Source organism: Nerophis ophidion, linkage group LG19 (assembly GCF_033978795.1).
Source record: "Nerophis ophidion isolate RoL-2023_Sa linkage group LG19, RoL_Noph_v1.0, whole genome shotgun sequence".
In the NCBI taxonomy this organism is placed as follows: Eukaryota; Metazoa; Chordata; class Actinopteri; order Syngnathiformes; family Syngnathidae; genus Nerophis; species Nerophis ophidion.
This window is the reverse complement of record NC_084629.1, coordinates 42090303-42106402: the sequence shown is the minus strand read 5'-3', so window position 1 is coordinate 42106402 and position 16100 is coordinate 42090303. Positions and strand designations below refer to the sequence as shown.

The following is a 16100-nucleotide window of genomic DNA, read 5'->3' as shown; positions in this document are numbered from 1 at the left end:
AGCATCGATAACTTGTTTATAGAAGTCTTCCTTATCTTTCTTCAGTTTTAAAAGTCTCTCTGTCTCGATGGAGATCTTCCTTTATTACCTTCTGCTTCGATTGAAAGTCCAGTTTAGAAAACTGTTTTATTTTAGATATGTAATCCTCCATGTTAAAAGTGCAAGCGAGAGGAAAAAATAAACGATTGCTGCTTGTTGTCACTTCTTCTGCAGCCGAGTAGTCGCAAGAAGGATCACTAGCGCCCTCTACCACCATGACTCATATTTGACACACGCAGCTACGGTATATTAATAAAACATAGCTGCTTACTGTTCTTTTTAGCATATTCAATAGCTTGGACTTTAAATCCTAGTGAATAGCTCTTAATCTTCTTCCCTTTATGCGATTTCAAATGATTGAAATCAGCCTCCTCCATTTTGAAAATGATGACAGGTGAAGTGTCACTCGTGACGTGACGAGTTTGACCCGGCGGCAATTCAAGGAAATACGGTACAGCCTCAGTAGACAACATTGTAAAACAAACATCTTACTGTTAAAGTTGACTTTTTGATGTAAAAAAAAACCAAAACCAGTGAATTTCTCAATGTTCAATCAATAATCAATCAAACAATGTTTACTTATATAGCCCTAAGTCACCAGTGTCTCAAAGGGCTGCACAAGCCACAACAACATCCTGGGCTCAGATCCCACATCACACTTACATAATAGTGAGAGTCCAGTCAATAGTGGATCTACCATAATAGAGAGAGTCCAGTCCATAGTGGATCTAACATAAAAGTGAGAGTCCAGTCCCTAGTGGATCTAACATAATAGTGTGAGAGTCCAGTCCATAGTGGATCTAACATAATAGTGAGAGCCCAGTCCATAGTGGATCTAACATAATAGTGTGAGAGTCCAGTCCACAGTGGATCTAACATAATAGTGAGAGTCCAGTCCATAGTGGATCTAACATAATAGTGTGAGAGTCCAGTCCATAGTGGATCTAACATAATAGTGAGAGTCCAGTCCATAGTGGATCTAACATAATAATGTGAGAGTCCAGTGCATTGTGGATCCAACATAAATGTTTGAGAGTTTAGTCCATAGTGGATCTAACATAATAGTGTGAGAGTCCAGTCCATAGTGGATCTAACATAATAGTGTGAGAGTCCAGTCCGTAGTGGATCTAGCATAATAATGAGAGTCCAGTCAATAGTGGATCCAACAGTTCTATACATCTGTAGATTATTGTGTGACTGTATTAATACTAAACCTTTTTGATTTATGTAAAACACACAATGGACATTATAATTTTGTAATGTTTACTATACGTGTATAGTTCTAGTCTTGCAGCCCTAAATGAAGGATGAAGTGTAAAGAAATAATACTGAGGAAGAAAAATTATTCAAAAGAGGGAACATCAATCCTCAAACGTCAGGAGCTTCTGTTTCTCCATTCTGTTAACTATCTGTCTAGCAGCACACGCTATAAACAACAATCAATCAATCAATCAATCAATGTTTATTTATATAGCCCTAAATCACAAGTGTCTCAAAGGGCTGCACAAGCTGCAACAACATCCTCGGTTCAGAGCCCACGTAGTAATGAGGGCAGAATAGTGAATGTATTGACAGTGCAGAGTGAAAGCCCCTGTGTTGACCTTGTGTAAATGGTAAATAAAAAGAGAATACAAAGATTTGCAAATCATTTTCAACTTATATTCAATTGAATAGACTGCAAAAACAAGATATTTCATGTTCACACTGAGAAACTGTTACTTTTTGCAAATAATCATGAACTTAGAATTTATTGGCAACACATTGCAAAAAAGTTGTCACAGGGGCATTTTTACCAGTGTGTTACATGAGCTTTCCTTTTAACAACACTCAGTAAACACTTGGGAACTGAGAAGACACATGTTTGAAACTTTTCGGGTGGAATTCTTTCCCATTCTTGCTTAGTGTGCAGCTTAAGTTGTTCAACAGTCGGGGGTCAACGTTGATTCTTAATTTACCGCACATTTTCAATGGGAGACATGTATGGACTACAGGCAGGCCAGTCTAGTACCCGCACTCTTTTACTGTGAAGCCACGCTGTTTTAACACGTGCAGAATGTGGCTTGGCATTTGTCTTGCTGAAATAAGCAGGGGCGTCCATGATAACGTTGCTTGGATGACAACATATGTTGTTCCAAAACCTGTATGGACCTGTCAGTATTAATGGTGCCTTCACAGATGTGTAAGTGAAGTGAAGTGAATTATATTTATATAGCGCTTTTTCTCTAGTGACTCAAAGCGCTTTACATAGTGAAACCCAATATCTAAGTTACATTCAAACCAGTGTGGGTGGCACTGGAAGCAGGTGGGTAAAGTGTCTTGCCCAAGGACACAACGGCAGTGACTAGGTTGGCAGAAGCGGGAATCGAACCTGCAACCCTCAAGTTGCTGGCACGGCCACTCTACCAACCGAGCTAAACCGCTCGGTTGGTACCCTTGCCTTGGGCACTAATACACCCCCATACCATCACACATGCTGCCTTTTACACTTTGTGCCTAGAACCATCCAAATGGTTATTTTCCTCTTTGGTCCAGAGGACACCACGTCCACGGTTTCCAAAACCAATTCGAAATGTGGACTTGTCAGACCACAGAACACACTGTAAAAAATGCCTGAATGACATTCAAGCATGTACTAACCTTTGATTAATCATGACTAATTCAAATGTTAAGTGTGATTAATCTGAATCAGAAAATGAATAATTTCATAGTACTATGTATGTAATTAGAAAATAAATAAATGATAAATGGGTTGTACTTGTATAGCGCTTTTCTACCTTCAAGGTACTCAAAGCGCTTTGACACTACTTCCACATTTACCCATTCACACACACATTCACACACTGATGGAGGGAGCTGCCATGCAAGGCGCCAACCAGCACCCATCAGGAGCAAGGGTGAAGTGTCTTGCTCAGGACACAACGGACGTGACGAGGTTGGTTCTAGGTGGGATTTGAACCAGTGACCCTCGGGTTGCGCACGGCCACTCACCCACTGCGCCACGCCGTCCCTAAAATATAAAATGTATTTACTGTTCATATTAGACACACAAAATAGGTTTTTGCCCATTTCTTCCTTTTTTTTTTTCTTCTCATTTTTAACATTTTCCAAACATTTTCACTTTGCATTTTCATCAGCCCTGTAATTATTTGAGCCCAGAGTGTGCGTTTGATGTGTTGTGACCGTGACCCATTTCCCTGTCATTCGTAACGAGCGAGTGAGCCCAAAAAAACTGGTTGAATTTTCCTCTTCTTGCTCCAGACCAAAGTTGACACTCAGTCAGTCAGCAATAATATTAGACTGAGACTTCCTTTATTGTCATTCAAATTTGAACTTTACAGTACAGATAACAACGAAAATGTGTTGCATTGACAGAGCAATAAGGTGCCGAGTGTTTGCATTTACAAAAGAAGGTGCAGATATAAATAAATAGATTTACTGTACAAATATATTGCACTTTTGCATATGCATCCACGATTATGGATGTATGTTATATTGTCTTTATATTCAAGTTAATCCATTTTTGGGGGAATTGAGGGGATAAATATGATGCGTTCAAGAGTCGTATGGCCTGAGGGAAGAAGCTGTTACAGAACCTGGAGGTTCTGCTACAGAACGTCACGTGACAGGTTTTATCGTAAAGTAGCTGTAAAGAGTTGTTTGATGGAGACATTAAATATTTATGAAAATCTTCCAAGAAAAGATGGCAAATAGTGCTTCTACATCTGTAGAACTTTCACGGGAGGATGCCTGCAGTCACAATATTCTGATTTGAATACATGCAGTTGGACTTCAAATAATTCAACGCCTTACTGTAAATTATATTTGTTTGGAAAATCGACACACTTTTTATGATGGGATGAAGCAATAAATAGCGTCTGTGAAGCTTTGTTGCAAACTTCTCGCTTTATCTGAGTAAATCCTGTGTACAGTTGCACAAACCGTCCACCAAGCACCTACAAATATTGTATGTCTAACTACCGTATTTCCTTGAATTGCCGCCGGGGCGCTAAGTAATTTAAAGCCTCTTCTCACTCCGGCATTTACCAAAGGCATGCGGTAAATGTAGGCCTGCGCTTATAAATTTGAGTTTGATGTAAGTATACCATCATGAAAAGCACATTTAATAAAAAAAAACATTATTATGGTCTTACTTTTACTTATAAATGAAGTCCATGCGCAGCTCCTTCTGATCAAAAGCATTGATAACTTGTTTATAGAAGTCTTCCTTATCTTTCGTCAGTTTTAAAAGTCTCTCAGTCTCGATGGAGATCTTCCTTTATTACCTCCTGCTTTGATTGAAAGTCCAGTTTAAAAAACTGTTTTATTTTAGATATGTAATCCTTCATGTTAAAAGTGCAAGCGAGAGGTAAGAAATAAACGATCGCTGCTTGTTGTCACTTCTTCTGCAGTCGAGTCGTCGCAAGAAGGATCACTAGCGCCCTCTACCACCAGGAGGCGGGAGTCATTTAATGACTCATATTTGACACACGCAGCTACGGTATATTTGTCAAACATAGCTGCTTACTGTTTTTTTTTAGCATATTCAATAGCTTGAACCTTAAATCCTACTGAATAGCTCTTAATCTTCTTCCCTTTATGCGATTTCAAATGATGGAAATCAGCCTCTTCCATTTTGAAAATGATAAGTGAAGTGTCACTCGTGACGTGACGAGTTTGACCCGGCGGAAATTCTAGGCATATGCTAATTATTTTGCGAAACGAATTTGACCCGGCGGAAATTCTAGACATGCGCTAATAAAAATAATATTTTGCGAAACGAGTTAATCCTGTGCCGGCGGTAATGTTAAGCATGCGCTGATTATTTTGTGAAACGAGTTTGACCCGACAGTAATTCTAAACAGGCGCATAATATATACCCTGCGGCAATTCAAGGAAATACGGTAGTTCATGACTTATGGTCATTTGAAAACATAACTGTACATCATAATGGCAGCTACACTTTCCATCTTATAGATCTAAAAAAAAAATATTTGGGAATTTCCGTCCGGCCAGATTGAATGTGGCCCCCGGGCCTTCATTTGCCCAGGTCTGTACTAGTATATAGAGTAGTACTGATATCAGAAGATTGCATCCCTTGTATGGATGGATAAGAGGGAAATGCCTCGGAGTACGTAAACGTCCATAATAAGATCATAATAGCAGCTAAGTGCTTTTTGCACACCTGGAAAATGATTGTAATCTTCTTTAAAAGGACCCCCCCCCCCCCCAACAAGGCAGAAGGGTTGGACCCCTCAGGGAGGCTGAATTTATTGATTTAGTGGGCTGAGTTCATTTGTCCATACGTTGCTCAGTTTCAGCGCCCATCCCTAATCCTAAATCCCTTAATTGTGTGCAAAGACAAACAGGCTTGTGGAAGTGACCGTGACGGCTTCACTTCCATTCTAAGTGCGAGTATTGATTAACGATTAATAATTAACTTTATTGCATGCTTACATTCATGACTGTTGGCAAAGCAGCAGATCACACTTTATTTGAGCAGGCTAATTTAGGTCTAATTATGTCATATAATACAGTGAGTTAAGAATATATTTTTTCTTCTAACCTGTGTTCTTTTAGGGCAGGGGTCGGCAACCTAAAATGTTGAAAGAGCCATATTGGACTAAAAATACAAAAACAAATTTTTCTGGAGCCGCAAAAAAATAAAAGCCATATTACATAAAGATAGTGTGTCATGAGATATAAATTGAATCAAGAGCTCAAATATAGCTACAAACGAGGCATAATGATTAGGATGTTTGTTTTTCGCAAACAGACAAAACAAAGAATTGTCTGTTCTCTCAAATTCAATTCAATCTTCCTATCATGATCCGCTACTTGGATCATGTCATGTTCTGGTTTGGTTCTGTTTTGTATCTCGTCTTGTTATTTGACTTCCTTAGTTCTTGGTAGCACTTCCTGTTTTGTTCCGTTGCCATAGTTTCATATTAGTCTCACCTGCCCTGTGTTTTCGACACTCACCTGCCTCCTAATTTCTGTCTCTACTTAAGCCTGCCTTTTTCGTTACTCGCTCTCGGATTCTCATTTGCTATTCAATGCAACAGGTGACGTCGCTATCCCCGATAGTGGTAAAAAAGACCTTTGTACTTGTTAGCTTCCACGCTATTCATTTGTTTATTTCCCTAGCTCACATGCTAACGTCTTTGGTTCCTTCTAGCTCACATGCTAGTTCTGTTGGTTTGTCTCTAGTGCCTTTGTGAAAGTTATTCTGTTCTCAGTTTTAGTAGTTAAATAAATCATCATTCTTACCTTCACACTGTGTCCATCTCAAACTGCATCCACAAGAGAACAAGAACCACACCAGCAAGGCGTCATACTTCCTTTTCAGCAAACTTCTCCATGATGGGATCCATCTTGCGATTTAGTTCAGAAATCGCCACAGTCTGTGTTCCCACTGCCCTGCCCGAGGAACAGCCTTTGGGCTTCTTGAGTGGCTGCCATCGTCTTATGAATTTTACGATACACCAGAGCAATGCCCAGCCCAATCAGCACGGTTCCAAATAGGTAGATGTCTTCCACGTCCTCGATGGAAAGGACTGGGAGGCACATGGGTCTCCATTTATCCCAGGAATCTCTTACGTACCCCGCAGCAGGGCAGCCAGGCTCCCCCGAACCTCTATTCCTCGTCGAAAAGACTTTGTAATTGCATCGAGAGTCCAGCTGATCATATACAAACCCTGTTTCCATATGATTTTGGAAATTGTGTTAGATGTAAATATAAATGGAATACAATGATTTACAAATCATTTTCAACCCATATTCAGTTGAATATGCTACAAAGACAACATATTTGATGTTCAAACTCATAAACTTTATTTTTTTTTTGCAAATAATCATTAACTTAGATTTTCATGGCTGCAACACGTGCCAATGTAATTGGGAAAGGGCATGTTCACCACTGTGTTACATCACCTTTTCTTTTAACAACACTCAATAAATGTTTGGGAACTGAGGAAACTAATTGTTGAAGCTTTGAAAGTGGAATTCTTTCCCATTCTTGTTTTATGTAGAGCTTCAGTCGTTCAGCAGTCCGCCGTCTCCGCTGTCGTATTTTACGCTTCATAATGCGCCACACATTTTCCATGGGAGACAGGTCTGGACTGCAGGCGGGCCAGGAAAGATGTGTAAGTTACCCATGCCTTGGGCACTAATGTACCCCCATACCATCACAGATGCTGGCTTTTGAACTTTGCGTCGATAACAGCCTGGATAGTTCGCTCCCCCTTGGTCCGGATAACACGATGTCGAATATTTCCAAAAACAATTTGAAACGTGGACTCGTCAGACCATAGAACACTTTTCCACTTTGCATCAGTCCATCTTAGATGATCTCGGGCCCAGAGATGCCGGTGGCGTTTCTGGATGTTGTTGATAAATAGCTTTCGCTTTGCCTAGTAGAGTTTTAACTTGCACTTACAGATGTAGCGACCAATTGTATTTAGTGACAGTGGTTTTCTGAGCCCATGTGGTGATATCCTTTAGAGATTGATGTCGGTTTTTGATACAGTGCCATCTGAGGGATCGAAGGTCTGCTTACGTGGAGTGATTTCTCCCGATTCTCTGAACCTTTTGATGATATTATGGAGCGTAGATGTTGAAATCCCTAAATTTCTTGCAATTGCACTTTGAGAAACATTGTTCTTAAACTGTTTGACTATTTGCTCACGCAGTTGTGGACAAAGGGGTGTACCTCGCCCCATCCTTTCCTGTGAAAGACTGAACATTTTTTGGGAAGCTGTTTTTATACCCAATCATGGCACCCGCCTGTTCCCAATTAGCCTGCACACCTGTGGGATGTTCCAAATAAGTGTTTGATGAGCATTCCTTAACTTTATCAGTATTAATTGCCACCTTTCCCAACTTCTTTGGCACGTGTTGCTGGCATCAAATTCTAAAGTTAATGATTATTTGCACAAAAAAAAAATCTTTATCAGTTTGAACATCAAATATGTTGTCTTTGTAGCATATTCAACTGAATATGGGTTGAAAAGCATTTGCAAATCATTCAATCAATCAATCAATGTTTATTTATATAGCCCCAAATCACAAATGTCTCAAAGGACTGCACAAATCATTACGACTACAACATCCTCGGAAGAACCCACATAAGGGCAAGGAAAACTCACACCCAGGGGGCAGGGAGAATTCACATCCAGTGGGACGCCAGTGACAATGCTGACTATGAGAAACCTTGGAGAGGACCTCAGATGTGGGCAACCACCCCCCTCTCTAGGGGACCGAAAGCAATGGATGTCTAGCGGGTCTAACATGATACTGTGAAAGTTCAATCCATAGTGGCTCCAACACAGCCGCGAGAGTTCAGTTCAAGCGGATCCAAGACAGCAGCGAGAGTCCCGTCCACAGGAAACCATCTCAAGCGGAGGCGGATCAGCAGCGTAGAGATGTCCCCAACCGATACACAGGCGAGCGGTCCATCCTGGGTCTCGACTCTGGACAGCCAGTACTTCATCCATGGTCATCGGACCGGACCCCCTCCACAAATACAATACTCCACGTGTATTGTATTCTGTTTATATTTACATCTAACACAATTTCCCAACTCATATGGAAACGGGGTTTGTACATGTCTGATGTTTTAGATTTGAGGACAGCGCAAAGAAAGAGGCTTCAAAAGTGTTCAGACAAGACAAAAACGAAGAGAGCAAGCTCGGAAAGGAGGAGAGCGGAGAAAAAATGCGACGGCCCTCACCACAGGCAAGACAGTTTGTTGGGAGTGAGACAAAATACTGATTTGGTGTTTGAAATTGTTCACCATGTCCTGCTTCGACCCGTAGGGGGTTGAATATTTTCATGGTACACTTGCTTGTTTTCACGAGTGTTGTAAAAAAAAAACGTTATTTTACAAGCAGGCCCGGGTTGAGCATGATGTTGATTACGTAACATCAGCGATGCTGCAGGGAACAATGATGTATAAGACTCGGCGCACTCGTCACGCTCTGATGACTCGCTGGCTGGCTGCGTGGAGAATGCCATTGAGCGACGCCTCATCTAATAGTTGCATCATGTGGAAAGAAGGGGACTGACTTCCCATACTGCACCTTTCTCTTCACAGGAGGATGTTGAGGCTTCTAATAACATATTGTCAACACTTTCAGATATGCATTTTGTTGATATTCCCCCATTGTATGATCGAGGGGGGAGGGGATGTTGTGGAGGACCACACCCACAGGCTGGGGGAAACCATAACATTGCACCATCCTGCTTTAGATAAGGTTCTTATTCTCTGCTATAAAGCCTCGCCTACATGAACGGCGTGGCGCAGTGGGAGAGTGGCCGTGCGCAACCCGAAGGGCCCTGGTTCAAATCCCACCTAGAACCAACCTCGTCACGTCCGTTGTGTCCTGAGCAAGACACTTCACCCTTGCTCCTGATGGGTGCTGGTTGGCGCCTTGCATGGCAGCTCCCTCCATCAGTGTGTGAATGTGTGTGTGAATGGGTAAATGTGGAAGTAGTGTCAAAGCGCTTTGAGTACCTTGAAGGTAGAAAAGCGCTATACAAGTACAACCTATTTATTTATTTAATTTATGAAGACGGGCATGTAGCATGGCAGTATCTCAGCATGCAGTCTCTCAGCATGAAGTATCAGTCTATTCAGCATGAGTTAAGAATATATTTTTTCTCCTAACCTGTGTTCTTTTAGGGCAGGGGTCGGCAACCTAAAATGTTGAAAGAGCCATATTGGACCAAAAATACAAAAAACAAATTTTTCTGGAGCCGCAAAAAAATAAAAGCCATATTACATACAGATAGTGTGTCATGAGATATAAACTGAATTAAGATGACTTAAAGGAAACCAAATGAGCTAAAATTTAGCTTCAAACGAGGCATAATGATTAGGATTTTTGTTTTTCGCGAACAGACAAAACAAAGGCTTGTCTGTTCTTAGTCCATGCTGGCTCTCTCAAATTCAATTCAATCTTCCTGTCATGATCCGCTACTTGGATCATGTCATGTTCTGGTTTGGTTCTGTTTTGTATCTCGTCTTATTTGACTTCCTTGGTTCTTGGTGGCACTTCCTGTTTTGTTCCGTTGCCATAGTTTCATATTAGTCTCACCTGCCCTGTGTTTTCGACGCTCACCTGCCTCCTAATTTCTGTCTCTACTTAAGCCTGCCTTTTTCGTTACTTGCTCTCGGATTCTCATTTCCTATTCAATGCAACAGGTGACGTCGCTATCCCCGATAGTGGTAAAAAAGACCTTTGTACTTGTTAGCTTCCACGCTATTCATTTGTTTATTTCCCTAGCTCACATGCTAGCGTCTTTGGTTCTTTCTAGCTCTCATGCTAGTTCTGTTGGTTTGTCTCTAGTGCCTTTGTGCAGGTTTTTCTGTTCTCAGTTTTAGTAGAAAAATAAATCATCATTCTTACCTTCACACTGTGTCCATCTCAAACTGCATCCACAAGAGAACAAGAACCACACCAGCAAAGCATCACACTTCCTTTTCAGCAAACTTCTCCATGATGGGATCCATCTTGCGATTTAGTTCAGAAATCGCCACAGTCTGTGTTCCCCCTGCCCTGCCCGACGAACAGCCTTTGGGCTTCTTGAGTGGCTGCCATCGTCTTATGAATTTTACGATACACCGGAGCAATTCCCGGCCCAATACCAGTACCAGCTTACCAAAATGAGACAGCAATGCCAAGACATGGCTTTTTTTTTTATTCTTAGTCTATGGCCCTCTTGTGAAAAAAAAATATTAATATTGGTGTGATATATGGTCCCTAGTGTGTGAATATGAGTGTGAATATTGTCTGTCTATCTGTGTTGGCCCTGTGATGAGGTGGCGACTTGTCCAGGGTGTACCCCGCCTTCCGCCCCATTGTAGCTGAGATAGGCACCAGCACCCCCTGTAACTCCAAAGGGAATAAGCGGTAGAAAATTGATGGATGGAATTAGGGATGCACCGATTAATCGGTAACCGGATATATTCGGCCGAATATGGCAAAAAAAGCCACATTCGGCCTTCGGTGGAATGAGTTAAAAACAAGGCCGAATAGTGGCGTGTGATGCAATTTTTGGACGCGGTGACGCAATCAACCAACGTGCAGTGACGTTGAGATATGTTGTGTACCTGTATAAGTGTATGAGGTTACAAGCACACAATTAATTGAGATTTAGTGGGGCCTCTGTTTACATTATTAGCCTGTTGTGTAGGCTACCTGTATAAGTGTATGAGGTTACAAGCACACAATTAATTGAGATTTACTTGAGCCTTCTGTTTACATTATTAGCATATCTACTGTGGCTAAGCAGACTTTTGCCAAAAGGACAATAATTCATTTGTTGTGGGTTTATCCACTTTAATGCACTTTCTTTTTTTTTTTGGAATGCATGTTTTGTTTGAAGGCCTAAAATAAATGAAAAACTTTGTGCTTTTTTTAAAAAGCAAACGCTACTGGAATATTAAAAAAATGTCAATATTTAATAAAAAAATACTTTATTTGAAAAACATGTCTAAATATTTATTCTAGGCTATTTATGCAGTATTTAAAAAATTATGAAAAACTGCATTCATTATTCGGTATTGGGCCTTCGGCCAAGCGTTTAAATTTTATTCGGCTTCGGCCACAAATTTTCATTTCGGTGCATCCCTAGATGGAATATTGGTATGAATGCTGAAAAGACCATTGTTCCAAGTACCACCAAACCCACATTTCTCCACCGATTCAAACAACTTGGAAGTCGACCCATCCAGCGCATGAACTTCTTTGCATGGCACCCTTTTGCAAGTATGCTAAGTGTTCCAATGTTAGAACGCTAATGTTTCAATCAATCAATCAATGTTTAATTACATAGCCCTATATCACCATTGTCTCAAAGGGCTGCACAACCCACAATGACATTCTGGGCTCAGATCCCACGTCAGGGCAAGGAAAAACTCAACCCAATGGGATGACAATGAGAAACCTTGGAGGGAACCGCATAAAATCTCCTGACGAGCAGGGAAAACTGCAAAACAAGCTTGTAGGGATGATATAGCCTCTTGTGTTTTTTTCTGACCTAGCATGTATATATGTATGCGTATGTATATGTACATATATATATATATGTACATATATGTGTGTTTATATGTATGTATATGTATTTATATATATGTGTGTTTGTGTGTATATATATATATATATGTATATATAAGTGTATATATGTATGTGTATGTATATGTACATATATATATATATGTACATATATGTGTGTTTATATGTATGTATATGTATTTATATATATGTGTGTTTGTGTGTATATATATATATATATGTATATATAAGTGTATATATGTATATATATGTGTATATATAGAGAGATAGTACTTTGATTCCTTCAGGAGAGTTCCTTTTTGTATATACATATATATATGTATACATATTTTATATACATATATATACATATATACACATATATACATATATGTGTATATATGTATATATATATATATAGGTGTATATGTATATGTTTGCTAGGATTTTAGCTATTTTTTAAGTTTTAACGCAAAAATCAAGGATTTTGGACTTAAGGCCATTTTGGAAGTATGCTAGCTGTTTCCATGTTGGCATTCTCTTGTTGGCATGCTAAAAAATTTTATTAGCTTTTCAGCAAATTTTGTAAGCTTTAACCTAAAGCATTTTATACTGTTACTTGGCACCATCTTGGAAGCATGCTACCTGTTCCCATTTTCTATGCTAATGTTAGCATGTTCACAGGTTTTTTTGCTGGCAATTTAGCAACATTTTAACATTTTACTACTTTTTTTTCAACATCTATTCCACATTTTGACAATTCACAATCTCTATCATTTATTCAACAATTCATTAGCATTTCAGTTCAATGTCAGCTGTTCAGCATTTCAATATAAATTACTTCATCTTCGTAATATTATTCTTCTATTCATTTTTTAACGTTCATCGAGCTCAGAGTGGAGCCTATCCCAGCCGACTTCATGCAAAAGGCCGGCTACATTCTGCACTGATCATTAGTTAAAACTAGATATATACAGTAGACAAACAAATACTTTGATACAGTTTCTGAGTGGGCACTGAACCCACTCTGCATGTATGGAAGTCATGCAAATGTAGACCAAAGTGCAGAGCAGAGGTCGTTTTCGGCCTGTATTAATTATATATACTGTTAGATATTAAACTTATATGCTTTGTCACTTTTAACACAAGTCTAAGCTGTTGATATTTTCTTTAGATAGCGTAGCATACACTGACCTAAATTGGATTGGTTTTGGCGTCTTTGATGCACAAAATGTCTAAATATGCTTACAGTATATAGTCATTCAATTTGGAGTTTTGCACTAACTTTTCTACTCAGAATACATAACAGAGTTTGACATTGTCCAGCCTATTCCAGCAGACTTTGGGTGCAACGTTAGGGACGCTCTGGACTAGTGTTCTTACCTCAGAAGGAACTGTGGGGAATTATACAAATAACTATTTTCTTATATGATTGTGAGCTGGCATGTGTTTGTATTTGGTCACAGAATCCTTTAGAGCAGGGGTCGGGAACCTTTTTGGCTGAGAGAGCCACAAGGCCAAATTTTTTTAAATGTATTTGCCTAAGAGCCATACAATATTTTTTTTAACACTGAACTCAAATAAATGCGTGCATTTTTGAGTAAGACCAACATTTCCAGAGTATAATAGGTCTCTTATTCTTTGTAATAACATTGTTATTCTGAAGCTAACTGTGGAGGGGGCGTGGCCTGCAGTGAACTGGGGTGTACCAGGACCGGCCTCTGAATAAGCGACAGGTGCATAAATGGCCCACCTGGGCCTTGTTATCTAATCACCTGTCGCTTTGTTATAAGCAGCAGCCAGGAGGAGAGACGGGGTTGGGGCTGGAGCCAGAGCCCGAGCGAAAACGAAAGAGAAAAAGACAACTGCTGGAAAGCAACTGAGAAACTTATTGAAAAATAAAACAATATTGGAACCCTGAAACAGGTTCTCATCTCGGTGCTTGGTGGTCTGAAGAACCCCCAGTTGGGCAAGCCCCACACTAACCGGTAATAAATAAATAACTTCTTACCATTAACGCAACTTTTTGAACAGGTGCGGTAGAAAACGGATAAATGGATTAAAAAGGCATGATAATGTTTTATATTTTGACCATTATTTTTAACACTGTGATTACAAGTGGAATTATTCATTATTTATCGTGTTAAGCAATGCCAGCTCAGATTTATCCGAGACCCAGATGCAGTCATCAAAAGAGCCACATCTGGCTCCCCGAGGCATAGGTTCCCTACCCCTGCTTTAGAAGATTATTCGACTAAGGTCAAACGTGCACATGTCCATCACAAACTCTCCAGAAAGTGGTGGCTGTTGCCCCCGGGAAATTGTAAGGTTTGGATTTTAGGAAGCCCTGTAAAGACATTAACATCTGGTAGGAAGCCCTCACAAGTAGGAGTAGAGGATAGGGGTCGGAGGTTGCCCGACTCAAACCGATCCAAGGAAATAGGCTGACTGGCCAAGCAACAAACTGGATGTTTTCCAAACTGGCCGGCCCCAAGGCTAGAACAACAAAGAGTAACTGTCTTTGTGTAAAATGTATTAAAGGACAGTTGTCCAAGAAGACAGCAGAAGATTGATCAGGCTCTTACGCTTTCTCATGCTCGCTAAAACAAATAAAGCTTTTTGTTCGACGATTCCTCGTTGGCGTCTTCTTGGCTCATCACCCATCACACGACCAGCAAATACACAACAGAACAACATGGGGTGTGTCCAAAGTTACCAGATTTGAAAGATTTACTTTAACCAGGACACGACAACGTTTTAATCGTAGAGAGAAGTCATGCAGCGTCCCGCTATCAATACAAACAAGTCATTTTCTCCTGTTTTTTTTTTGCAGAAGTATCATCAGTGCATGGCTGGAGTCCTCGCCCCACCCTATGGTGTGATGGAGGCGGGTGCTGACGGTAAGTAACACTGCATTCTTATTCTTCTTTTTATCTCTTGGACCAATCAGACACACTTAGTTCCACATTTTTTGGCATATATTTGTGGTTGTTCAGCCTTACACTAAGCTTTGACAGGTTTTTAAAACCCATTTGATTAACAATATCTTGAAGATCTGCAAAACAGGACATGGCATTTAAGCACAGCAGTATGATATCAATTCTATTCTTCTCTGAACAGGACGTAACATAATAATAATATTCTCTGCTTAAACCAGACGTCCTGTGCGCCAGACCTCCCATATCTACTTGCATTGTGATAAGGGCTGATACTTTTGTTTAAGCGTTTCTGGTGCAACCTAACCTAATATTGACTGAGCTTTACCTAAACAAAGCTGTTAATCTTGTTTTGTAGTCATGTACAATAAATATGAAGAATAGCTGTGCACTGTGAAGAAATACATACTGAAAATGTATGCTGACTTACGACTAGCAGACTAATAGTGTTTTAGTACAATATGAACAATGTGGGGACCGCATGGTGGCCTCGTGGTTAGCAGGTAGGCCGCAGTCAAAAGACCTGGGTTCGAATATCTCTTTGTCCGCAATGATGTCACGTTATCGATAGGAAAATGCATTTTTAGACAATATGATTTTCCTGAGTTGCGAGGAGACCCCGAGAGTAACAAGCAATTGAAAATTGATTAGAAGGGAGAGATTAAAAAAAAAGTATATTAAAAAAACACTTTTTTTTTTAAAACTTGGGCCTTTCCTCCGACAGAATATACAATCAGTAAAAAAAAAAAAAATGTAAATAATGGTAACTTTAAAAAATAATAATATTCATTCAGATTTTAAGGCTATTTTGTTCATGCACTCATACATCTAAGGCCAGATTTTGAAAAATAAGCTATTATTCCAACTCACTTTTACCATGAATTGATTAACGTGGCCCTAGTGTGTGAATGTGAGTGTGAATGTTGTCTGTCTATCTGTGTTGGCCCTGCGATGAGGTGGCGACTTGTCCAGGGTGTACCCCGCCTTCCGCCCGATTGTAGCTGAGATAGGCGCCAGCGCCCCCCGCGACCCCGAAAGGGAATAAGCGGTAGAAAATGGATGGATGGATGGA

The 16100-nt window shown here is 40.1% G+C and overlaps 1 protein-coding gene across 1 annotated transcript in view; it reads left to right on the top strand.

The window, feature by feature from the left end:
• The window catches only part of rapgef4a (Rap guanine nucleotide exchange factor 4a), a 121665-nt gene that overhangs the window by 51795 nt on the left and 53770 nt on the right, over positions 1 to 16100 (top strand). Inside the window, exon 5 of the mRNA XM_061880025.1 lies at positions 14926 to 14992. Coding sequence (XP_061736009.1) covers positions 14926 to 14992 — 67 coding nt within the window. The remainder of the gene's footprint in view (positions 1 to 14925; positions 14993 to 16100) is intronic.